Below are 26,938 nucleotides of genomic sequence, written 5' to 3'. Positions count from 1 at the left end.
GCATTAACCCTGTGTTAGCGGTGACCGGAAGGGAGTATGCGGGCGACAGGCACTGACTGCGGGGAGTAAGGGGCGGCCATTTTCTTCCGGACTGTGCCCGTCGCTGATTGGTCGCGGCAGCCATGACAGGCAGCTGGCGAGACCAATCAGCGAATTAATAACCGTGACAGACAGACAGACAGACAGAAGGACAGACGGAAGTGACCCTTAGACAATTATATAGTAGATATTGTTTTAAATTAAATATAACTGTTGGAAAAGTAAGAAATCAATATAATCCTGATGCCCTCAGAAGTCTTCAAAGCCTTCTGATAACACTGAGGGGATAAGTGATTAAAAACAAATTAAGATCAAAGACAGTGGGAGACGAAGGCAACATTAGATATGTATGCAATTAGCATTGTACAGTTAGTAATGGATCTGAGCTAATACATTCAAGGAGATAATTACAGTTCCAGCAATGTTCTTATATCTGCTATTTATTGCGCTACCCTGTGACCTCTTTCTGTGCAGAATATAAGACTTAACATTTGTAATGCGGCTTAATAGTTGAGCCACGCGATATAAATCAGAAACAATTGGCTAATCAGATTTAATCTAAAAAAAGGATGAATCACCAAAGTGCAGACTGACCATTACCTATATATTTCAGGAGAACCAGTCCGCCTACACAACTCTGACAACCGTGTAGGGTTTTATAAAAGTGTAACAAGTAGGGAAGGGACCTCTAATCAAAATGCTAGGCGACAAGAAATGCAGCAAAATGAAATAAATGTAACACTAGTCACGCCACCTATGTAGAGCAGGTACAGCAACAAGAACATGGAAGGTCTTTATATTCAGTAAGGCACAAGTCTGGTATCTCTATATAATTGGTTGGAAATTAACAAATTTTGCACATTTTTCCCCCTAAGAGTACTGTTAGTAGTCTCTACGGACCACTTATCCCTCCATTCTAAAACCTAACAAAAAAACCACAGTCCTCCTTAAAGGCAGTAATGTAACATTTGCTACACTCAGTATTTAACATTATTCCACTGATTTGTATACTAGGAGTTGTCTCCTCAACTGCTTCTTTCAGAGGATTGCTAATTACATTTAAAACCGTCAACCTCCTGGCATGTTTCGCTTATCAAAGGTTTCTTCAGGAGTCTTGGACTGCATGTAGTGCTTGAAACCAAATAATCTCTTGAGAATGGACTGACCTCCCTAACCAATAAAGAAAAAGTATGCTATTGTCCCTCCCCCTATTTCACTAGGTTAGGCCGGTTTCACATTTGTATATCTGTGCTCAGCGTTTGATCCGCATAGATCCACATGCATCTCATGTACCTATCTTTAACATGGCATACGCAGGGACATGTGTTTTCATCAGTTCGCATGCGGATGCGTATGCATGCGTCATTTCTCGGTGTGCGGTGGGGTCTGGCAAACGCAACATGTTGCATTTTTTTAGGCATCAATTATATGCAGTCATCTGCAAGGCCATTAGTTTCAAGACTCTGGATCTGACAACAACACTGGGTATAGAACCTTTGAAAATGTCTGTCTCTCTCACTTCAGTCTGTACTTTGTACTAATTTGTTTTTTGTTCCTTTTAGACTGGTTGTCTCTCCTGGTGCTGCCTTCTGTCCTGGTGCTGCTGTCCTGGTGAAGACAACACTGTCTATATAAGTATCGATTTGAATACTTTTCTGCCCAATGGTGACAGATATTCTAGGAGTGATACCTTTATTGGCTAACCAGAAAATTATATGTTTGCAAGCTTTCAGAGCACAGAGGCTCCTTCTTCAGGCAGGATTACAAGTAGATAAATAAGAAACAAGTACAATATTTAGGGAATACTACAGCAGGACATTTGTTTAGGGGGGTGGGAAAGTTTGGTGCCTTCTAAAGATGAGCCAAGGTAATTAAATTAGGCCTTTTCTTACAAATGGAGAGGCAGTGAGAATAATGTTCTTAGTTTTAGTTATCTGGAGTCTGTCTGGTTTAGGTGTGATTGTATCCATGTAGTAACTCATAAATCCAGGTGTTAAATTAAGTCCTAGTTTCAACGAATTGAACATCCTCATTAGTTTGAATTCCCACATTTTTCTTTCCCTGTGGTCCTTAAAATGACCTTTTAGTATTAAGACTTTTAAATCTGTCATACGGTGTCCAGGACCAGAGAAATGTTTTCCTACAGGCGTGTCCATTTCATTCCTGATTGTGTGTCTGTGTAGATTCATCCTAGTTTGTAGTTTTTGCATTGTTTCCCCAATATAAATACTTCCAGGGCACCTCGTACATTGTATCTGTCCCTGTACTGTGCTGACTGCTGTGCTGTTGGACTACTGCCTGTAATGTAAGGGTACCGTCACACACTGCCATTTCGATCGCTACGACGGTACGATTCGTGACGTTCCAGCGATATCGTTACGATATCACTGTGTCTGACACGCAGCAGCGATCAGGGATCCTGCTGAGAATCGTACGTCGTAGCAGATCGTTTAGAACTTTCTTTTGTCGCTGGATCTCCCGCTGTCATCGCTAGATCGGTGTGTGTGACACCGATCTAGCGATGCGATCCAGTGATGCGTTCGCTTGTAACCAGGGTAAACATCGGGTAACTAAGCGCAGGGCCGCGCTTAGTAACCCGATGTTTACCCTGGTTACAAGCGTAAAACTAAAAAAAATCAAACAGCACATACTTATATTCTGGTATCCGTCAGGTCCCTTGCCGTCTGCTTCCCGCACTGTGACTGCCGGCCGTAAAGTGAAAGCAGAGCACAGCGGTGACGTGTGCTTTCATTTTCACTTTACGGCCGGCAGTCACTGAGTGCGGGAAGGAGAGACGGCAAGGGACCTGACGGACACCAGAATGTAAGTATGTGCTGTTTTTTTTTTTTTTACGCTGGTAACCAGGGTAAACATCGGGTTACTAAGCGCGGTCCTGCGCTTAGTAACCCGATGTTTACCCTGGTTACCCGGGGACCTCGGCATCGTTGGTCGCTGGAGAGCTGTCTGTGTGACAGCTCCCCAGCGACCACACTACGATTTACCTACGATCAAGGCCAGGTCATATCGCTGGTCGTGATCGTAGGTAAATCGTATAGTGTGACGGTACCCTAAGTATTGTTGTCCATTGTTTTGTTTGTTTGTTTTTTGGCTACATTGTGTTTGGCTCTTAACAAGTTTAATTTTTCTTATCTGTTCTTTTCTGTAGTGTTTCACTAGACTGCTGCCTGCTATTCAAATTCCAACATGTCCTCCAGTGAAGATTCTGCCTCCCAGGGTGGACATGACACCGATTATGTAATCACATTTGCTTTACTGATTGGTATGTATTGACTGGCAATACTAAACATGCGTTAAATCATGTAATTTCATTACAGGTACAGTACCTTCCAGTGATGAAGAGCAGGAGCAGTCGAGTGCAAATTAATCTTCCCAGGGTCGTCGGGCTCATGTGTCTCATGAGTAAAGAAGGGGTGTAAGTAGTCTTTGTAATTGAATTTGTTTTAAATTTTACTTAAAATTATTTTGTTTTATTTGATCTCTAGGTTCCACAATGGGGAGAAGCCAAACAGGACATTGACAACGAGCAACTAATTAACCTTGTGCAAGAGCGAGTACCCTTGTGGAACAACCGTGATCATCAGCACTCCAACATTGTTGTGATTCAATGACTATGGGAAGAAGTGGCCAGATTGCTGTTGCATGATTGGAAACGTGCCACACCACATGCCAGAAATGATTTTGGTAAGTATTGCAATGTGGTCTGACGCGCCAGTGAACCAGTAAATGTAGGTGCATTGTTTTACAATTAATTTTTTCCTTTCTCTCCCCCTTCACAGTGAAGAGAATAAGAGTCCGTTGGCATTTAATGAAGGATCGCTTCAACAAGGACATGAGAGAAGAGATTCAGGTTAAAAGTGGTGCTGCTCAAAGGCCAAGGAAATACAAATACCACTGTAACCTTGCTTTTCTGAGGCCTGCACTTGCTTAGCAAATGTGAGTATCTTTTGTGTTGTCTTACTATTATTTAAACTTTTTTTTTTACTAATCTTTTTCTTTTATTTTCCACACACAGAACCTGGTGCAGCACAACACAACCTGGATCGTCCTCTGTTGAAGCGGCCCCTCATCGACCAGCCACCAAACAGACGCAGTCCCAATCATCCACCAGCGATGGAGCAACCGGGCAGGCTTCACAGGCTGGGGAACAGGCAGCCATTACATCTGGTTTTCCCCACTCCCAGCCCTCTGCCGCTGCTTTTGTTGGGTCTTCTCGTCCGTGGCAGAGGGCCTGGAAGAGGCGAGTCATGCCCGAGTTTATGCACTTAAGCTCAGCATTCCAGGATGGCATTAGGGTGCTTGGTGATAGACTGAAGAGTGGGTTCACCCATGTGAACAGACTTCGACAGGATGTCAAACAACGCCTTGACTGCTTGGAAGCCGACCTTGAGAGTCCGGCGCAACATTTTTTTTGCTGCAATAGAGCAGGACTTGTCGGAAAACCTTACGCCTCAACTCCAGCTGAACGTCATGCAGGCCTGCAAGGCTGCTTACAGCTACGTATTGTAGCAGCAGCAGGCACAAAGCTACAATCCACAGTCTGGAGGATATTAACAGCAGCCAAACATCTACTTTCTAACTCCCACATCACCGAACTATCCTCCACCACCAACGCCTCCAGTTCACAGATCCACCACGCTGATGAGTTCAGCACTCCTGCAGCCAGCAGCATCCATCACGCTCCCAAGTTCAGCACCCCTGTAGCCAGCAGCGTCCACCACGCTCCCAAGTTCATAACCCCTGCAGCCAGCAGCATCCACCCCGTGGCCGAGTTCAGCACCCCTGGAGCCAGCAGCATTCACCACGTGGCTCAGTTCAGCACTCCTGCAGCCAGCAGCATCCACGACGATGCCCAGTCCAGCACCACACCAGAAGACTGCTACAGAGGCCACCACTTCCATTTGGTGAAGAAAACAAAGGACAAAAACAAAACATATTCCCACCAGGACGAAGACCCGGAGCAGGACCCTGCCAAAATTGGACCCACAACCTCCACCCTCACCTACCAATGTGTCTCCAATGTGTCTCTGTTTTCAAATGTGTCACTACCTTCCCTTGTGTCTGTGTCTGTCCCTTCCAGTTTGTCTATCCATTCCCATGATTCAGGTGTTTTACTGGAGGTCTTTTATTATTTAAGTCAGCAAACATTACAGGCACATTTTAGCATTAGAGGTACATTTGTACAATACAGGTACATTTTAATATTACAGGTAAATTTTAAAATTACAAGAACATTTTACTTAGCGGCTTAAACCATTCCATGCGACACGTCCATTATCAGAAACAAAGTACGCAGCAAACTTATCCCTCATCTGGGCAACTTCCACTGAAGTCCTCAGAGGATGATCTTGGTAATCCTGCAATGTAACAGGCTCCTCAGCTTCTAAGTTGGGTTGCTCTTTTGCCAGGATGTAATTGTGTATAACAACACACGCTTTCACAACCTCATCAATTGTCTCAATTTTTTAAATTGATGGCTGATCCCAAAATGCACCATTTAGATACCAGCAATCCAAGGGCACACTCCACAGTTCTTCGTTCCCTTGTCAGTCAGTAGTTGTAAATCCATTTGGTGTGATTCAAGTCCCAACTTGAGTACAGTTTTATGATGTTGGCACACATTTGAAACGCCTCATCCCCAACCACAGCAAATGGCGTTGGCGATCCTTCAGTGTTCGGAAGTGGTTGTGGCTGTGGAAAATTTAAATTATTATCATACAAACGTTGGCCTATGTTAAAGTTTTAGAAAGTCTGAGAGTCATTTCCTCATCCAAATGAGCCAACGAACATGGTGACAAATCGACATTCAGCATCTGAAATCACCATGAGAACAATTGAAAAGTATTTTTTGTAATTAAAATACTTGGTTCCACTTCCAGCAGGTTTCATAATCCGAATGTGTTTGCCATCCACAGCCCCCACACAGTTAGGAAAATTACAAATGTCCTGGAATTTTGCAGCATTTTCCAGCCAGAGTTCAGTTGTTGGTTGGGGGAGGAATTCTTGACACAGAACGTCACACAATGCACGGCAGGTAACATAGTAACATAGTAACATAGTTAGTAAGGCCAAAAAAAGACATTTGTCCATCCAGTTCAGCCTATATTCCATCATAATAAATCCCCAGATCTACGTCCTTCTACAGAACCTAATAATTGTATGATACAATATTGTTCTGCTCCAGGAAGACATCCAGGCCTCTCTTGAACCCCTCGACTGAGTTCGCCATCACCACCTCCTCAGGCAAGCAATTCCAGATTCTCACTGCCCTAACAGTAAAGAATCCTCTTCTATGTTGGTGGAAAAACCTTCTCTCCTCCAGACGCAAAGAATGCCCCCTTGTGCCCGTCACCTTCCTTGGTATAAACAGATCCTCAGCGAGATATTTGTATTGTCCCCTTATATACTTATACATGGTTATTAGATCGCCCCTCAGTCGTCTTTTTTCTAGACTAAATAATCCTAATTTTGCTAATCTATCTGGGTATTGTAGTTCTCCCATCCCCTTTATTAATTTTGTTGCCCTCCTTTGTACTCTCTCTAGTTCCATTATATCCTTCCTGAGCACCGGTGCCCAAAACTGGACACAGTACTCCATGTGCGGTCTAACTAGGGATTTGTACAGAGGCAGTATAATGCTCTCATCATGTGTATCCAGACCTCTTTTAATGCACCCCATGATCCTGTTTGCCTTGGCAGCTGCTGCCTGGCTCTGGCTGCTCCAGGTAAGTTTATCATTAACTAGGATCCCCAAGTCCTTCTCCCTGTCAGATTTACCCAGTGGTTTCCCATTCAGTGTGTAATGGTGACATTGATTCCTTCTTCCCATGTGTATAACCTTACATTTATCATTGTTAAACCTCATCTGCCACCTTTCAGCCCAAGTTTCCAACTTATCCAGATCCATCTGTAGCAGAATACTATCTTCTCTTGTATTAACTGCTTTACATAGTTTTGTATCATCTGCAAATATCGATATTTTACTGTGTAAACCTTCTACCAGATCATTAATGAATATGTTGAAGAGAACAGGTCCCAATACCGACCCCTGCGGTACCCCACTGGTCACAGCGACCCAGTTAGAGACTATACCATTTATAACCACCCTCTGCTTTCTATCACTAAGCCAGTTACTAACCCATTTACACACATTTTCCCCCAGACCAAGCATTCTCATTTTGTGTACCAACCTCTTGTGCGGCACGGTATCAAATGCTTTGGAAAAATCGAGATATACCACGTCCAATGACTCACCGTTGTCCAGCCTATAGCTTACCTCTTCATAAAAACTGATTAGATTGGTTTGACAGGAGCGATTTCTCATAAACCCATGCTGATATGGAGTTAAACAGTTATTCTCATTGAGATAATCCAGAATAACATCCCTCAGAAACCCTTCAAATATTTTACCAACAATAGAGGTTAGACTTACTGGCCTATAATTTCCAGGTTCACTTTTAGAGCCCTTTTTGAATATTGGCACCACATTTGCTATGCGCCAATCCTGCGGAACAGACCCTGTCGCTATAGAGTCCCTAAAAATAAGAAATAATGGTTTATCTATTACATTACTTAGTTCTCTTAGTACTCGTGGGTGTATGCCATCCGGACCCAGAGATTTATCTATTTTAATCTTATTTAGCCGGTTTCGCACCTCTTCTTGGGTTAGATTGGTGACCCTTAATATAGGGTTTTCATTGTTTCTTGGGATTTCACCTAGCATTTCATTTTCCACCGTGAATACCGTGGAGAAGAAGGTGTTTAATATGTTAGCTTTTTCCTCGTCATCTACAACCATTCTTTCCTCACTATTTTTTAAGGGGCCTACATTTTCAGTTTTTATTCTTTTACTATTGATATAGTTGAAGAACAGTTTGGGATTAGTTTTACTCTCCTTAGGTATCTCCAACAATCCCAGAAAGGGTGGACACTCCAGTCCGGAATTGGAAATGTAGAGCTGATAAGGTCTCTCCAGGAATCTGCCAAACATAAAATGGAAAAAAAAAATAATACATGGCTTTTCTAACAATAATACTATCGACATGTGATTGTTTTTCAAAATTACGTACCTCAGGGTCATCAACAGACGTTCCTCAGCAGGAGTTGCTTGATGGAGTTGTGTGTCCTGCCTGGTGATGGATCCTAAGACACGTTGCAGCAAGTCATCGAAACTCTGTTCCGACATCCTCGTGTATTCAAAAAACTTCTCCGGGTTTTCACGCAGCTCATTGTACAACTAGTGGTAGGCTCCACGGCTCTCTCGGAGTTCAAGGATGGGGTGTTGTCAGTAGCGACGGACGTCTTTTCCATCTTTGTCTTCTCCTTTCTTCCTCACAAGCCACAGCAAAAGCCAATTTCAATTGCAAATCCAGATTATCATAGAAGCTGTCCATGTCAAGATCCATCTTGCAGCTGGATAAAGCAGCCAAAGACGAGGATTTCATCAGTGCAGTGTCTATATATAGAAATCCCATGAGACATGCCTATTCGGTGTCTGATGTCAAGGAAAAGCTACTGTAAAGCATTGGAAATATCGAACGCATGCGCATAAACAATGCAAATGCATGCCAAAACGCATGCACACACAGCATTTCTTGCCATCATGCGTAAGATGATGTGCATTTGCGCATGCAGATGATACGCTGTGCACACAAACGCTAATGTGAAGCTAGCCTTAGCCAGTCAATATCTTTGCATTCTAAACCCTCTGTGTCACAAGACTAAGAACAAGCATAAGAGTCTGAGCAGGCCAAATGGGAGTAAAAATCCTCCAGAAACTATATATATGGTTCAAAAAGTTGCTAAGTAAATTTGAAAACTATATCCCCCTTCCAACATGATTCACCTACCACAGGTGATCTCAGTGGCGAATATATGAATTTTAAAGTACTTTACCATATTTCAAGCATTTTCTCAGTGACTTATACTGTACAGTAGGGTTGAGCGAAACGGGTCGGCCAGATTCAGAAGTCGCCGACTTTTGGCAAAGTCGGGTTTCATGAAACCCGACCCGACCCCTGTGTGGGGTCGGCCATGAGGTCGGCGATCTTCTGATCTGGAATCGTTATTCCGATACCGAGTTCCGATATGTTTAAGATATCGGGAATCGGTATCGAAATTCATATTTAAGTGTAAAATCAAGAATAAAAAAAAAAATATTGATATACTCACACTCGGACGCGCCCTGGTTCTCACCAGCAGCCTTCCTTCCTAAGATTGAGCGCCTGAAGGGCCTTCGATGACGTCGCGGCTTGTGATTGGTCGCGTGAGCGGTCACATGGGCGTCACGCGACCAATCACAAGCCGCGACGTCATCTAAGGTCCTTCAGGCGCTAATTCTTAGGAAGGAAGTGTCCGAGGGCGCGTCCGAGGGTGAGTATATTCCTAATAGGTATATACTCACCCTCGGACGCGCCCTGGTTCTAACCCGCAGCCTTCCTTCCTAAGAATCAGCGCCTGAAGGACCTTAGATGACGTCACGGCTTGTGATTGGTCGCGTGACGCCCATGTGACCGCTCACGCAACCAATCACAAGCCGCGACGTCATCGAAGGTCCTTCAGGCGCTCATTCTTAGGAAGGAAGTCTGCCGGTGAGAACCAGGGCGAGTCCGACGGTAAGTATATCAATATTTTTTATTTTGATTCTTTATTTTACACTTAAATATGGATCCCAGGGCCTGAAGGAGAGTTTCCTCTCCTTCAGACCCTGGGAACCATTAGAAACCCAATGCACTGCATTGGGTTTCGTGTTTCGGCCAACCCCGACCCCGACTTTTCTATAGGATCGGCCGATTTCACTCGACCCGACTTTTGAAAAAGTCGGGTTTCGTGAAACCCGACCGATCCTATAAAAAGAAAAGTCGCTCAACCCTACTGTACAGTGCATCGAAAATCCAGATGTCTATTCTGATAATCAACTAGAAGCAACTGGGAAAAAAATTATCTTGTCAAAATGGAGTAAGATCTCCAGCACGCACCTAACCAGAGGGACTAACTTTAAATTGCACCCATTGGGTGTAGAACATGTATGCTACAAAGATGTAGCTCCATGAGGCGCTAGTGACCTAAAGTATGTCATAGAATTGTTCTCCTTTACTATTATTTCTTCTACATACCAGCCAATGCAACCTACTCTCATGTGAATGGACCTAGGTCTACTGTACCTAGTGCAGTAGGGGAGGTAGTTCTCTATTTCTCTTGCAGTACCATTCTCGGCCACTAGACGATACATTGTGCCACCTCCGGTGCGCTGCAGCTTGTTTAATCATCTAACCAGTAGAATCGGCAGGAGTTGGATCCCCATCAAGATGATATTTATAGGATATTAATATTAAGTCCCGTAAGAGCCAGTGTTACACTAGTTTCACTGGTATTATCAGTATTAGTAATCAGTGGCATATTTCTAATATATAATGTACTTTAGCTAGCTGGCTAGTTTGTTGTCTTCTTTCTTTAAAAAATTGCCTTTTCAAAGATTAAAAATCAGGTGACGTGTAGTTATTTTCAATATCTTATTTTCTTAAACTCATGCTCAGGGTGCTACAAGAAACTGAGATATGGGCACTTTCATTTCAGGCTTTGGAATTTTTCAGATAAGGCCATGTTCACATGTTGAAGAAAATTTCTTCTGGTAACAAATCCACAACAAATTTGCAAAGGATCTGCAGGCAGAATCCACCTCTGTTACCTGCGTATTTCACCGTGGATTTCACTCTAGTCCATTACTAAGCATCTCATGGGGTTTAATGCGAAATGAAAACCCGCAGAAAAATAAGCATCCTGAGATTTGCAATTTGCACCATGCTTACAGTCTCATGCGGATTTTTTCTGCAACGTGTGAATTGGATTCTCTTACTCCTATTGTACTGTAAAGGACCGTGAGGAATCCAACCTGCAAATGCGAACTTGACCTTAGCCCTCTATGGGATGAACGCGAGGGGATCTTTCCTCACCGATCAGACCAAGCTTTATTTGTAATTTAATAATTAGTCTTTCCTAAGATCATTATCTCCATCAAATGTGTATTATGGGCATCGTAGATGTCTAAAATCACACTGAACTCACAATAAGCCACGAGCCGGATAATTAGGAGGATTGTTTCTCATTACAAAATCCACTTCTCCATACAATATTTTGTGCTCAGTTTTATTTAACAAAGGGAAAGAAATATTGAATTAGTGAGGGGCATTTGGTTTGACAGGAATAAATAATTCAAACCAGGGAACAGATGCGTAACCAGCAGCCATGGCCTCACTTGTGCATGAAAATCAAGTCTGTTTGTCAGAAATTAGGCAGCGTGCAGAACAAAGTGAAATTCACCAAATGACAGCTCTGTAATAACATCCATGACTTATTTTACTAAATTCATCAGTGTGAATAATGCCATGGTCCAAACAGCACCAATGTATTGATAGATAGCAACTAAATTGCCTTCATTAAATTAAAGGGAGTCTGCCACCCCCCCCATACATAAATCAAAGGGAACCTGTCATTTTATTAGTGATGGCCAAGCCACGAGCCGCGTGCTTCACAGCCTGAGTGCACAATCACAGACAGGTGTATTATTCAGTTTAGAAAATAATAAACTTTAGAGTTTATGCCGGAGACTAAATTAGTCCAGCTCTGTCCTCAGCCAGCTTTTGCAAGTGACTGACAGGTCTCTCTAGTGTGTATATAGGGAGAGACCAGTCAAGCTGGATCGCTACAAAGCAAAATTCACCTGTCTGGAATCGCGCAGCCAGGCTTTGATTCACGCTGCTTGCCCTTTGAGCAGAATGAAACAGATGACCGCTTCCTTTTAAATTATGTTTACAGACATATTTGGGTCTTAGCCCCTATAAAACACATATGTTTAAGGTATTACTCCTTGACTTTAGGGTCCAGAAAATCCTTCTGATTAACATGCATATCAGGGTACTCGGCACACCCTTGGCATGACACAGTGCTGTCAGTGCACAGTTCCCTGAAGTAGCATCACATGGCCCCTCCTTGTATCTTGATTGATAGTGCTCCTTTGCAAACAGTGAGGGCTTCCTGAACAGAATCCCTCCAGTGTGCGCACACACAGCGTCAGTTCAGGAGTCGCAAACAGTGAGGGCTTCCTGAACAGAATCCCTCCTGTGTGCGCACACACAGCGTCAGTGCAGGAGTCGCAAACAGTGAGGGCTTCCTGAACAGAATCCCTCCAGTTTGCGCACATACAGCGTCAGTTCAGGAGTCGCAAACAGTGAGGGCTTCCTGAACAGAGTCCCTCCAGTGTGCGCACACACAGCCTCAGTGCAGGAGTCGCAAACAGTGAGGGCTTCCTGAACAGAATCCCTCCAGTGTGCGCACACACAGCGTCAGTGCAGGAGTCGCAAACAGTGAGGGCTTCCTGAACAGAGTCCCTCCAGTGTGCGCACACACAGTGTCAGTGCACGAGTCGCAAACAGTGAGGCTTCCTGAACAGAATCCCTCCTGTGTGCGCACACACAGCCTCAGTGCAGGAGTCGCAAACAGTGAGGGCTTCCTGAACAGAATCCCTCCAGTGTGCGCACACACAGCGTCAGTGCAGGAGTCGCAAACAGTGAGGGCTTCCTGAACAGAGTCCCTCCAGTGTGCGCACACACAGTGTCAGTGCACGAGTCGCAAACAGTGAGGCTTCCTGAACAGAGTCCCTCCTGTGTGCGCACACACAGCCTCAGTGCAGGAGTCGCAAACAGTGAGGGCTTCCTGAACAGAATCCCTCCAGTGTGCGCACACACAGCGTCAGTGCAGGAGTCGCAAACAGTGAGGGCTTCCTGAACAGAGTCCCTCCAGTGTGCGCACACACAGTGTCAGTGCACGAGTCGCAAACAGTGAGGCTTCCTGAACAGAGTCCCTCCTGTGTGCGCACACACAGCCTCAGTGCAGGAGTCGCAAACAGTGAGGGCTTCCTGAACAGAATCCCTCCTGTGTGCGCACACACAGCGTCAGTGCAGGAGTCGCAAACAGTGATGGCTGCCAGAACAGAATCCCTCCAGTGTGCGCACACACAGCATCAGTGCAGGAGCCGCAAACAGTGAGGGCTGCCAGAACAGGATCCCTCCTGTGTGCGCACACACAGACTCAGTGCAGGAGTCGCAAACAGTGAGGGCTTCCTGAACAGAGTCCCTCCAACGTGCGCACACACAGCGTCAGTGCAGGAGTCGCAAACAGTGAGGGCTTCCTGAACAGAATCCCTCCAGTGTGCGCACACACAGCGTCAGTGCAGGAGTCGGTGCGTGTGCATACATACTTTTCTGCTGTGGCTGCTTCTGAGAGGTCCATGTGCACACATGCAGGAGGATTCTACTCAGTGCTATCAGTCAAAAGAAAGGTATATGCCTTGTGATGTGTCAGGTGAGAAGCTGCCCACACTTCCTTGAAGATTTGATGGTTATATAATGCATTATGATATTTTGTAATGTTGTTCGTCTATCTTCTGCCCAGCAACAGTGAGTTAGCTGCAGACAGGATTAACAACTGTAAGGGGAGGAAGCAAAAGAGTATACAGGCATTACAGCAGGAGGTCGCAGCTGATTCTTTCTGTGAGGTAAAACATTTCACTGCATGTTTTTAACAATGTATTATTTCAAAGAAACAATCATTTCTGATCCCTGCTGTCCTGTCTGTATAATCTTTTGCTCTTTCCCCTGCCCAGGAGCTGTGGTTTGATCACTCTCCTTCAGGCCCTGGGATCCATATTAATGTAAAAAATAAAGAATAAAAATAAAAAATATGGCTATACTCACCTTTCCGACGAACCCTGACAGTCACCGCTGCAAGCGTCCGCCTCCGTTCCTGAGAATTGCAGAGAGTGAAGGACCTTCAATGATGTCGCGGTCAGGTGACCGGTCACCTGACCGCTCACGTGACTGCTCACCTGACCGTGATGTCATCAAAGGTCCTGCACTCACTACATTCTCAGGAACGGAGGCGGACGCTTGCAGCGGTGACAGCCAGGGTTCTTCAGAGGTGTGAGTATATCCATATTTTTTATTTTTATTCTTTATTTTTTACATTAATATGAATCCCAGGGCCTGAAGGAGAGTTTCCTCTCCTCCAGACCATTGGAACCATACGCACCGCACACTCCGATACCGATTTCCGATATCACAAAAATATCGGAACTCGGTATCGGAATTCCGATACAGCAAATATCGGCCGATACCCGATACTTGCAGTATCGGAATGCTCAACACTACTCAGCACAGGAATATTTTATGTAAATACATCCAAATGTGGGAATTATTATTATTCCAACATCTATTGATTAAAATTAACTTTTGTTCATGTAAAAACCTCTTGAAGTCCCCTGTATCGCTCTGTGGTTAGTATAAGTTTTGTTTCTCATTAGTACAAATAACTTAATTTATGGACATCTACAGTTTGATTTCTTTCCCTGGGTGGATTGGTTGAGTTGTCACCGACATCTGGTGAGAAGTTCATGTCAATGGCACCTTTGGAAATATATTTACTTAGAAAATTGGTGACATGTTCAATATTTGTTTCAAATATAAGGAGTAGTACAGTTCAAACAAATGAGATGAAAACACAGCCTAACAGAACAGAAAAGTGATATCTATCTATCACAAGGCTTTTACACCTAATGTGGGAGCAGAATAATGTAATGACAGAAACCCTGATTCCACCGATGTGTCACTTACTGGACTATTTGCTGTTCATGTGACAAAATATCTATTTTATCAGCAGATCTTCTTTGGTTGTAAACTTATGGAAATTCTTCTGCATCTTTATGTAATCACAGAGAGACTTGAAGATGTTGAGATCAGTGATCTGTGGAGGCCATACCATCACTTCCAGGACTCCTTGTTCTTCTTTATGCTTATGAATCATAGTGCTGATTTTATGTTTTGGGTCATTGTTCTGTTGCAGAGCAAATTTGGAGCTAATCAGATGCCTCCCAAATAGCACTGCATGGTGGATAAGTATCTTCCTGTATCTCTCAGCATTGAGGAAACCAAAAAATGGGCAACATTGAGGACCATGGTTGGCCAAGACGAAAGATGGAGCAAGCTTATTTCCCTTCAAAATCAGAGGATGTCTAGCAGTGCCATTAGCTCAGAATTGGTAGGACCCAGTTGGACTCAGCTACACCCATCTACTGTTTGGAGAAATCTGGCCAGAAGTGGTCTTTTTGGAAGAATTGCAACCAGAAACAATGCCTCCAACATGGAAACAAGGCCAACTAACTCAACTATGCACAAAAACAGAATCCTTCTGTGAGTTAATTTTGATTGTCCAATGTTAGCATTTGTAGCTTTTTTATCTGTCTTGTTTAGCTATTCTCTACTCATTTCATGTATGACCATAGATCACATCAATGTTGAATGTGTGGAGAAACAAAGCCTGTAAAAGCAAAATGGTTTTCAATTTTTAAATCAAATTGAAAAAAATGATTTCTAGCTCCAAATACATGCACTGAACCAAAAAAGAAATTGTCCTGAAAGGTTCAGTTCTTGTTGTGTTATGTAAAACAAATCCACAGAACACTGAATATCTTTTATTATTTTCTATACCCACATGATAATATCCATTTCTGGGCTGCAAACATTGACCTTTCAGTTCCGGACAGATCTGCCCTGGCTAATGGAATTATTCGTGTACATTCATCAGACTATTACTTCGCCATCTGTTGTCAGAACAAATCTTTTGAGGAACATCAGTAGTAAAATACATAGTAAGTGCAGAAACATAGAGCGGAATAATGTGCGCCAATTGTAATAATTCAGATTCCTAATAAGCATGGAAAATCAAGAATAATGTAATATCGCTGGATCATTAAAAAACTGAAAGCTTAGATGACTTGTAGATTTCAATTAAAAATATGCCCAAAGCAATTTCAGATATTACATTATTTTTCAAAGGGCTAAAATGATTCACGAGTCAAAAGTGGCTCAAAAATGCTCCTACATTGTGGTACTGCTCTCGAACTTTTGATAAAAGTGCTTCAAAGCAAAATAGAAAAAAAGTGATTTTTTTTAGCAAATGTGGGTATGCGTACCGTTCTATGTTTCGGGGTAATATACACTTGGAATATATCATCCTATTAGTCCTTCACCAGTACATGGGACTTCAGCCCTCTACACATAATTCTAATAGAAATACAACCACGTACAGTGCAGCTTCTTACTCACCACAATAGCCTGGGGTTCCACACACTGTCTTCATTGTCACTTGGTCATCCACAATTTTTGAAAGTCCAAAGTCGGCTGGAAAATCATAATAAGACAAGATTATTTTCAAATCCATTTTTCAAACTTTATATGCAATTTACGTCCAGCAATTATGCTGTACAATTACAGAAAAAAATATGACATGGATTACAAGGGATACTAATTCCCATGCAAGAGGTCTATCAAAATATACAATAGTATGACATCCCAAGGCACTCAGATATGCAGTTAAGATTTAAGTTTTATTGATAAGTCAACATATGAAGATAGAATGGGCGGCCAGCGTTAATCTTTCGTTCTAACCCAGACCTTGGTCTATGTCCTACTGTTCACAGCAGATACAGAGGCTGACTGCTAGTTAGTCCAAATGTAGAACTATACAGTGGTCAAAAGAGAATGCTGATGTTTTTAGTCTGGGAGGGGTCAATATCCATGGCCCCTTCCTAGGCTATTAATATCAGCCTGCGGCTGTCTTGTTTAGCCTCTGCTGGTTATTAATTATATGGGGGACCCCACATCATTTTTTGGGGGGTCTTTCATATAATAACCAGTAAAGGCTAAGCATACAGCTGTAAACTGATATTAATAGCCTGGGAACCTTTATGGCTATTGGCCCCTTTCCAGAATATTAACATCAGCCCCCAGCCGTCGGGGCCTCAGTTGTTTATGAAAATTAAAGGGGACTCCACACCGTTTTTTGAAACTATTTATTTATTACCTTAATGGACAGGTGCCAGCTTGTGAATACACTCATTATCATACGCCTGCTCTCTCTGCTATCAGCAAAACCAGGCGTACGATTATGAGAGTAGTACTCTCATCAGTCGACGCCTGTGAAAGGTGGTAACATTTTTACTGCTGGTCACAGGTGCTGTCACACGTGCTGTCATCTGTGTTACAGCGTGAGAACAGCAGCACTGTGACTGGTGGCGCTGTGGCCGGCAGCGCTGTGACTTGCATTTGAAAGGGGTCTAGATTCCACTTTGGGTATCGTTCTGAAACCCGAACCAAACTTTTTTTTAAAGTTTGGCTGAACTCGTTGGACCCAAACATCCACAGGTCTCCGCCCATCACTAATGGTAAGATTTTAATACTAGAGGTTAGGACTATCCAGAATTTGGGTTCAGCTTGACGGTGGTGGGATGGCTTTTATGCTTTGTTTGATCAAAAACGGTGTTAACTAAGTACCTTATTTATTTATATTCACTGTTGCTCTTATTTACTTACAGCAGCATATGTGCTCATTTTGTTTCTATCTTGGATTTTGTCAGTATAAAATCTGCATTTTTCTTAACATGCATCCTTTTGAAAATACAGCAATTTCCAAATCATACACGTTTCCAAATGTTACTGTATCTTTTCAGTGTGATTTGGTCTCATTCTCATATTGATATGGTAAGATTGGTTTTGTTGCGATTTCAGTAGTTGTATCAGTGTCATAAACTTAATTCTGTGACTGGATCACATTTTTACTTGTGTAGTGATAGAGTGCTTCTTGTATTTGTTTTAGGAAAATGGACCTACAACTCCTTATTTCTGAAATCATCTTTACAAATGAAAAAACCCACATCCAGCTGCAATGCTCCCACATTAAATTCAGGATAGAAACATTACAAATCACTAAAGAAATTAAAACTTTACATGATGATCTCAAGTCCACACACACTTGGTTGTTATAAACTATTCCTTAAAAGCCATTAACGTAAAACTGCATAGCAATAATATAAGGAATTCTGCACACCAACAGACAGGGCCATCATCAGTGCATTACTGCCCTTACTGGCAGCACCGGGCCCCCTTCTTCTGCTCACCAAGCCCCAGCGGCAGGATTCTGCCGGTCCAATAACTGAACATATGTACTCAGACACACTTTCAGTTAAAATCTATATTGACGTGCAGGAACCCTTAGCGTACATCAATAGTTAACAACCGCCAGGCAATCACAGACCGGCAGCTGACATCAGCATGTTGTGGGCATATGACGTCACTGCCATGCACCAGAGTGTCTGCGGCTCAGGTTAGTCAGGGAGATGACACGGCTGGACAGTGGCCAGGTAAGGAGTAACTTTTTCTTTTTACTTTTTTTTTGTAAGGCTGCAATATAGGGGCAGAATGGAGAGACATGGGGGCAGAATTGAGAGACATGGGGCAGTATGAAGAGACATGGGGCAGTATGGGCAGACATGGGGCAGTATGGAGAGACATGAGGCACAATGGAGAGACATGGGGCAGAATGGAGACATGGAGCAGTATGGAAAGACATGGGGGCAGGATGGAGTCACATGCACCTGGAATGGGAGAACATATGGGGTCAGGAATTGGAGAACATGTAGGGCCAGGAATGAGACACGTGGGGTCCAGAATTGAGTACATATGAAAGAAGGATGTGGAACATTATTACTGTTGGGGCTAATAAGGAATATTATTACTGCTGTGATGTATTTTATTTTTGTGGTTACTGTTTTCAGTGGGGGGTCATGTTACTGTACAGGTTGACGGTCGCTTTTGTAGTATTCAGTCATTAAGTGGTGGTAATATGTGGTCTGATCATGACGTGGCAGTATTTGTCTCTTGTATGTGGTATTTTTGTGTCACTAGGTGGCGGTGATATGTGGTCTGGTCATGGTGTAGCACTATTTGTTCCTTGTATGTGGTATTATTCAGTCACGATGTGGTGGTAATATGTGATCTGGTTATGATGTGGCTGTTTTCGTCCCTTGTAGATGATATTCTTCATGGTCATGGTGTGGCTGTATTTGTACAATGTATGTGGTATTATTTGGTCACTATGTGGTGGTACTATGTAGTCTGGTTATGGCGTGGCTGTTTTCGTCCCTTGTAGATGATATTATTCAGTCACTATGAAGTGGTAATATGTGGTCCGGCCATGGTGTGACGGTACTTGTTCAATGTACAGTACAGATCAAAAGTTTGGACACACCTTCTCATTTAAAGATTTTTCTGTATTTTCATGACTATGAAAATTGTAAATTCACACTAAAGCAATCAAAACTATGAATTAACACATGTGGAATTATATACTTAACAAAAAAGTGTGAAACAACTGAAATTATGTCTCATATTCTAGGTTCTTCAAAGTAGACATCTTTTGCTTTGATGATTGCTTTGCACTGGCAGTGGTGGTGGCAGTTTACATTTTTTTTAGCCAAAACAACAGCTGCTATCTATGTATGGGTATTCGATGGGAAAGGTTAATGTGTGATTGGTGAGGACGTGGTGCAGAAGTGGAGTTTTTCCAAGAGCGGATGGTGGGACTGTAGAAGGTTCGAGGGGTGGAGGCAGAGCTGGAGTGGAGCCTGGGTGCAGTCTCAATGGGCCCCTAAAATTTGCCAGTATGGGGCCCAGAAATTCCTGGTTGCAGCCCTGCCGACACGACATAAAGCTGCTAATGTTCCTGGCTTTACTTCCTGACTAGGCAGGAATCCCAACATCTATCTATTTAAAGATCATTGATGATAATTATTTAGACACACTTTATGTCAATCACAGGCTGACTTGCATAAGGTGATTGAATATATTAATGCAAAATATTTTGCTTGTCCTGTTCTTTTTTAAATTTTAGATGGGAAAATTACCTTGGGCAGAAAAAAACTGAATTAAATCTACATGATAAATGAATCATGTCATCAATTTGTATGATGAAGATGAACAAGCAAACACGAAAAAACACACATAATGAATATAATCTATATTCTCATAAACAAACTACACTATTGTGCCTGCTTTCAGACATTCATACAGTTATTGATATATCATGACTCTGAGATTTGGTCATTTCTCTAGCAGCAGATGCCTGTGATTACACGTTTCCTGATCTGCAGAGATACAACACTTCTGACTCTGATTCAGTTCAGTTCTTAGAAAATATCATACAGAAGAGAGCAGAGCAAAGAAAATTCAATCAATCAGATAATAGTAAACCTAAAATTAAACGTCTTACAATGCGGTTGTAGTTTCGGTACAGGTCAGGAAAATTAGACTCAATCAGCTTTGCTGGTAAAGCCAGTAGCAAAGTTACATTAATCTCACACGCTAGCGGCCAGATTCCTCAGGACAGGTGTTTTTTATGCCAGTCTTACTACAGAGTCTGTTGGAGTAAGATGCACCAAATTCACTAAAAGGGGTTGTCCACCTTAGGTTACAATTTTCATTTTTTGCTTGTATTTGGGGCTAAAAATCATTTTTGCAATTCCGTTTCATAACATTATTGGCATTGTTTGGTTTTACAGGCTCCTTGTTTTCTTGCACATTCAACTTTTAAGTGGTCTGTGGTAATAAATCAACCAAGCAGAGCTAAGAACAAATATCATAAAAGAATTACAAACTCCCCTTAGTGTCATAATAGAGAGCTTACTAACAGACTCTCAGTTAAGTCATTCTGCAGTCAGCAGCAGACAGGCTATAAAAGGGAAACAATTCCAAATTTTTAAGGAAACCCAATTACAAAATTATTTTTAGCCCTCCAAAAAATTATTTTTTGTCATTGTCAGCTGCTGACGGTGATTCAGCAGCTCCATGTCAAAAAGAAGCTCTTCTACTCTTGAGCTGCTTTGTCGTTGGGGCATGATTGCTGACGTAATGATGATTGCCAGCTGGCTTCTGATTTCCTTTTACCTGTGCAATCTGTGTTAGGCCTCTTTCACACGTCAGTGTCTCCGGTACGTGTACTGACAGTTTTCTCACGTACCGGAGACACTGACACATGTAGACCCATTCAAATGAATGGGTCTATGCACATGTCTCCGTGTTTTCACGGACCATGTGTCCATGTGCAAAACATGGAGACATGTCCGCTTTTCTCCGTGTTTTGCGCATATTCATCAGTAATGAGCGGTACCATGTGACTGCTCACACAGGACCTGCTGCCGGCGCTGAGAGCATACATCGCAGGAGCTGGGTGAGTATTTCTCGGCAAGCGGGCGGGCGCACAGGCAATGGGAGGCGGGAGGTGACACACAAACTTTATTTTTAACACACAAAAAAAACCCTGGATTTTTCATTCCTTCTCTCCAGCGAACGCTGTTGGGGAAAGGAATGAATGCCGGCTTCAGCACCAAAAGCAGGGGACAGCGCTTAAATGTAGCGCTGTCTCCTGCACAGCCCGTGTGGTCCTCAGTCGGCACAAGGGCAGCACACGGCTGCTGCACATGTGCCACACTGATGGGCTACGTGAGCACACGGACACACGGACATGGATAACTCCGGTACCGATTTCTCCGGTACCTAAATTATCTGGACATGTGAAAGAGGCCTTACTGAAGAAGATCCATTTTCAGACCAGAATGTCTGTTTTGGATTGCCTGCACAAATAAAATAAATCACCGTCTTCACATGTGAGTGCCAAGTTTACTTTCAGACAGCGGGGAGCCAGCTGTCAATCATTATTACATCGGCAGTCACGTCCTATCAACAGAGCAGAGCGGAGGAAAAAGAGCTATTCTGTTGACGTGCAGCAGCTCAAGTGCTGACAGGAGAGTTCTGTGAATGTTCTGAGCTGGCAGAGATTGGTATCAGGCATAAAGCTAGGTGGTTAGCAACTAAAATGCTCCCAACACTGGAGAGTTCTCACAGTGTGCACTACGTGCAATGTGCAAATTCACAAGTCTGCAAATAAGCCCTCACATGGCCATATTGACAGAAAAATAAAAAAGTTATGACTCTGGGAATGAGGGAAGCAAAAAACGAAAACGCAAAACCGAAAAAAGCTCTGGGGTTAAGGGGCTAAAGAAAGTAATACATTTAGCTTGCCCATTTTGCACTGTAATACAACTGTCATGGAGATACCATGACAGAGAGGGGCCAGAAGACTGTGGTGCCTACTTACACAAATTCCTGCACTGATAAGAACTGCTTCACCATCTTATTAAACAGTACAAGTTTTCCTTGCTCTGTCATTGCAAGAATTAATCAGTTCAGTTGATTTCCTGTAGCTTTCCTGTTATGAACTGGTGGTTCAGAAACACAATGGACCTGGTGGTTAAGAGCACACAAAGTGACCTGATAGTTACTAATAACATAGGACGAGCTCTGAGACGTGGGAACTCTGCTGACCGCAATCCCTAATCCTATCACACCACACTAGAGGTAGCCGTGGAGCGCTCCTTACCAGACCTAGGCGCCTCGGGCACAGCATGAGAAACTAGCTAGCCCTGAAGATAGAAAAATAAGCCTACCTTGCCTCAGAGAAATTCCCCAAAGGAAAAGGCAGCCCCCCACATATAATGACTGTGAGTAAAGATGAAAATACAAACACAGAGATGAAATAGATTTTAGCAAAGTGAGGCCCGACTTACTGAATAGACCGAGGATAGGAAAGATAGCTTTGCAGTCAGCACAAAAACCTACAAACAACCACGCAGAGGGCGCAAAAAGACCCTCCGCACCGACTAACGGTACGGAGGTGCTCCCTCTGCGTCCCAGAGGTTCCAGCCAGCAAGACAAACCAATATAGCAAGCTGGACAGAAAAAATAGCAAACAAAAGTAACACAAGCAGAACTTAGCTTATGCAGGGCAGACAGGCCACAAGACGATCCAGGAGAGAGCAAGACCAATACTGGAACATTGACTGGAGGCAAGGAACAAAGAACTAGGTGGAGTTAAATAGAGCAACACCTAACGACTTAACCTCGTCACCTGAGGAAGGAAACTCAGAAGCCGCAGCCCCACTCACATCCACCAGAGGAAGCTCATAGACAGAACCAGCCGAAGTACCACTCATGACCACAGGAGGGAGCTCGACCACAGAATTCACAACAGTACCCCCCCCCTTGAGGAGGGGTCACCGAACCCTCACCAGAGCCCCCAGGCCGACCAGGATGAGCCAAATGAAAGGCACGAACCAGATTGGCAGCATGAACATCAGAGGCAAAGACCCAGGAATTATCTTCCTGACCAAAACCCTTCCACTTAACCAGGTACTGGAGTTTCCGTCTCGAAATACGAGAATCCAAAATCTTCTCCACTATATACTCCAACTCCCCCTCAACCAAAACCGGGGCAGGAGGATCAACGGATGGAACCACAGGTGCCACGTATCTCCGCAACAATGACCTATGGAATACATTATGGATGGAAAAAGAAGCTGGAAGGGTCAAACGAAAAGACACAGGATTAAGAACCTCAGAAATCCTATACGGACCAATGAAACGAGGCTTAAACTTAGGAGAGGAAACTTTCATAGGAATATAACGAGACGACAACCAAACCAAATCCCCAACATGAAGTCGGGGACCCACACAGCGCCTACGGTTAGCGAAACGTTGAGCCTTCTCCTGGGACAATGTCAAATTGTCCACTACATGAGTCCAAATCTGCTGCAACCTATCCACCACAGTATCCACACCAGGACAGTCTGAAGACTCAACCTGCCCTGAAGAGAAACGAGGATGGAAACCAGAATTGCAGAAAAACGGCGAAACCAAAGTAGCCGAGCTGGCCCGATTATTAAGGGCGAACTCAGCCAAAGGCAAAAAGGACACCCAATCATCCTGATCAGCAGAAACAAAACATCTCAGATATGTTTCCAAGGTCTGATTGGTTTGTTCAGTTTGGCCATTTGTCTGAGGATGGAAAGCCGAGGAAAAAGACAAATCAATGCCCATCCTAGCACAAAAGGCTCGCCAAAACCTCGAAACAAACTGGGAACCTCTGTCAGAAATGATGTTCTCCGGAATGCCATGTAAACGAACCACATGCTGGAAAAACAATGGCACCAAATCAGAGGAGGAAGGCAATTTAGACAAGGGTACCAAATGGACCATCTTAGAGAAGCGATCACAAACCACCCAAATGACCGACATCTTTTGAGAGACGGGGAGATCCGAAATAAAATCCGTAGAGATATGTGTCCAGGGCCTCTTCGGGACTGGCAAGGGCAAAAGCAACCCACTGGCACGAGAACAGCAGGGCTTAGCCCGAGCACAAATCCCACAGGACTGCACAAACGAACGCACATCCCGCGACAGAGACGGCCACCAAAAGGATCTAGCCACCAAATCTCTAGCACCAAAGATTCCAGGATGACCAGCCAACACCGAACAATGAACCTCAGAGATAACTCTACTCGTCCATTTATCAGGGACAAACAATTTCTCCGCTGGGCAACGGTCAGGTCTATTAGCCTGAAATTTTAGCAGCACCCGCCGCAAATCAGGGGAGATGGCAGACAAAATTACCCCCTCTTTGAGAATACCCGCCGGCTCAGGCAAACCCGGAGAGTCGGGCACAAAACTCCTAGACAGGGCATCCACCTTCACATTCTTAGAGCCCGGAAGGTACGAAACCACAAAGTCAAAACGGGAGAAAAACAGCGACCAACGAGCCTGTCTAGTATTCAACCGTTTGGCAGACTCGAGATAAGTCAAGTTCTTGTGATCAGTCAAGACCACCACGCGATGCTTAGCTCCTTCAAGCCAATGACGCCACTCCTCGAATGCCCACTTCATGGCCAACAACTCTCGATTGCCAACATCATAATTACGCTCAGCAGGCGAAAACTTCCTGGAAAAGAAGGCACATGGTTTCATCACCGAGCCATCAGAACTTCTTTGCGACAAAACAGCCCCTGCTCCAATCTCAGAAGCATCAACCTCGACCTGGAACGGGAGCGAAACATCTGGCTGGCACAACACAGGGGCAGAAGAAAAACGACCCTTCAACTCCTGAAAAGCTTCTACAGCAGCAGAAGACCAATTGACCACATCAGCACCCTTCTTGGTTAAATCAGTCAACGGTTTAGCAATACTAGAAAAATTATTGATGAAGCGACGATAAAAATTAGCAAAGCCCAGGAACTTTTGCAGAATCTTCAGAGATGTCGGCTGAGTCCAATCATAAATGGCCTGAACTTTAACAGGGTCCATCTCGATAGTAGAAGGGGAAAAAATGAAACCCAAAAATGAAACCTTCTGAACACCAAAGAGACACTTTGACCCCTTCACAAGCAAAGAATTCGCACGCAGGATCTGGAACACCATCCTAACCTGCTTCACGTGAGACTCCCAATCATCCGAGAAGACCAAAATATCATCCAAGTATACAATCAGGAATTTATCCAGGTACTCTCGGAAGATGTCATGCATAAAGGACTGAAATACTGATGGAGCATTGGAAAGCCCGAATGGCATAACCAGGTACTCAAAATGGCCCTCGGGCGTATTAAATGCTGTTTTCCATTCGTCGCCCTGTTTAATACGCACAAGATTATACGCACCACGAAGATCTATCTTGGTGAACCAACTAGCCCCCTTAATCCGAGCAAACAAATCAGACAGCAGCGGCAAGGGGTACTGAAATTTGACTGTGATTTTATTTAGAAGGCGGTAATCAATACAAGGTCTCAACGAACCATCCTTCTTGGCCACAAAAAAGAACCCTGCTCCCAATGGCGACGACGACGGGCGAATATGACCCTTCTCCAAGGATTCCTTTACGTAACTCCGCATAGCGGCGTGTTCAGGCACAGACAAATTAAACAGTCGACCCTTAGGAAACTTACTACCAGGAATCAAATCGATAGCACAATCGCAATCCCTATGCGGAGGTAGGGCACTGGACTTGGGCTCATCAAATACATCCCGGTAATCCGACAAGAACTCTGGGACCTCAGAAGGGGTGAATGATGAAATAGACAGAACTGGAACATCACCATGTACCCCCTGACAACCCCAGCTGGACACAGACATAGATTTCCAATCCAATACTGGGTTATGGACTTGTAGCCATGGCAACCCCAACACGACCACATCATGCAGATTATGCAACACCAAAAAGCGAATATCCTCCTGATGCGCAGGAGCCATGCACATGGTCAGTTGGGTCCAGTACTGAGGCTTATTCTTGGCCAAAGGCGTAGCATGAATTCCTCTCAATGGAATAGGATACTGCAAGGGCTCCAAGAAAAACCAACAGCGCCTAGCAAAGTCCAAGTCCATCAAATTCAGGGCAGCGCCTGAATCCACAAATGCCATGACAGAATAGGATGACAAAGAACAGATCAAAGTAACGGACAAAAGAAATTTCGACTGTACCGTACCAATGGTGGCAGACCTAGCGAACCGCTTAGTGCGCTTAGGACAATCGGAGATAGCATGAGTGGAATCACCACAATAAAAACACAGCCCATTCCGACGTCTGTGTTCTTGCCGTTCAGCTCTGGTCAAAGTCCTATCACATTGCATAGGCTCAGGTTTATGCTCAGATAATACCGCCAAATGGTGCACATTTTTACGCTCACGTAAGCGTCGATCGATCTGAATGGCCAAAGACATAGACTCATTCAGACCAGCAGGCATAGGAAATCCCACCATGACATCCTTAAGGGCTTCAGAGAGACCCTTTCTGAAAATTGCTGCCAGCGCACATTCATTCCATTGAGTGAGCACAGACCACTTCCTAAACTTCTGACAATATATCTCTACCTCATCCTGACCCTGACACAGAGCCAGCAAATTTTTCTCTGCCTGATCCACTGAATTAGGTTCATCATACAGCAATCCGAGTGCCAGAAAAAATGCATCAATATCGCATAATGCAGGATCTCCTGGCGCAAGGGAAAATGCCCAGTCTTGAGGGTCGCCACGTAATAAAGAAATAATTATCTTAACTTGTTGAACTGGGTCACCAGAGGAGCGGGGTTTCAAAGCCAGAAACAGTTTACAATTAT

General features: G+C 43.8%; 1 protein-coding gene across 1 annotated transcript in view; it reads right to left on the bottom strand.

Annotated features, from left to right (window-relative positions):
• CAMK4 (calcium/calmodulin dependent protein kinase IV) overlaps positions 1-26,938 on the bottom strand; it is a 317,938-nt gene that overhangs the window by 32,410 nt on the left and 258,590 nt on the right. The window contains exon 7 of the mRNA XM_069752704.1: positions 16,215-16,289. Coding sequence (XP_069608805.1) covers positions 16,215-16,289 — 75 coding nt within the window. The remainder of the gene's footprint in view (positions 1-16,214; positions 16,290-26,938) is intronic.

This window comes from Ranitomeya imitator, chromosome 1 (genome assembly GCF_032444005.1).
Source record: "Ranitomeya imitator isolate aRanImi1 chromosome 1, aRanImi1.pri, whole genome shotgun sequence".
NCBI lineage: Eukaryota > Metazoa > Chordata > Amphibia > Anura > Dendrobatidae > Ranitomeya > Ranitomeya imitator.
The sequence above is the reverse complement of the archived record's forward strand: the minus strand, read 5'-3'. Positions and strand labels throughout refer to the sequence as shown.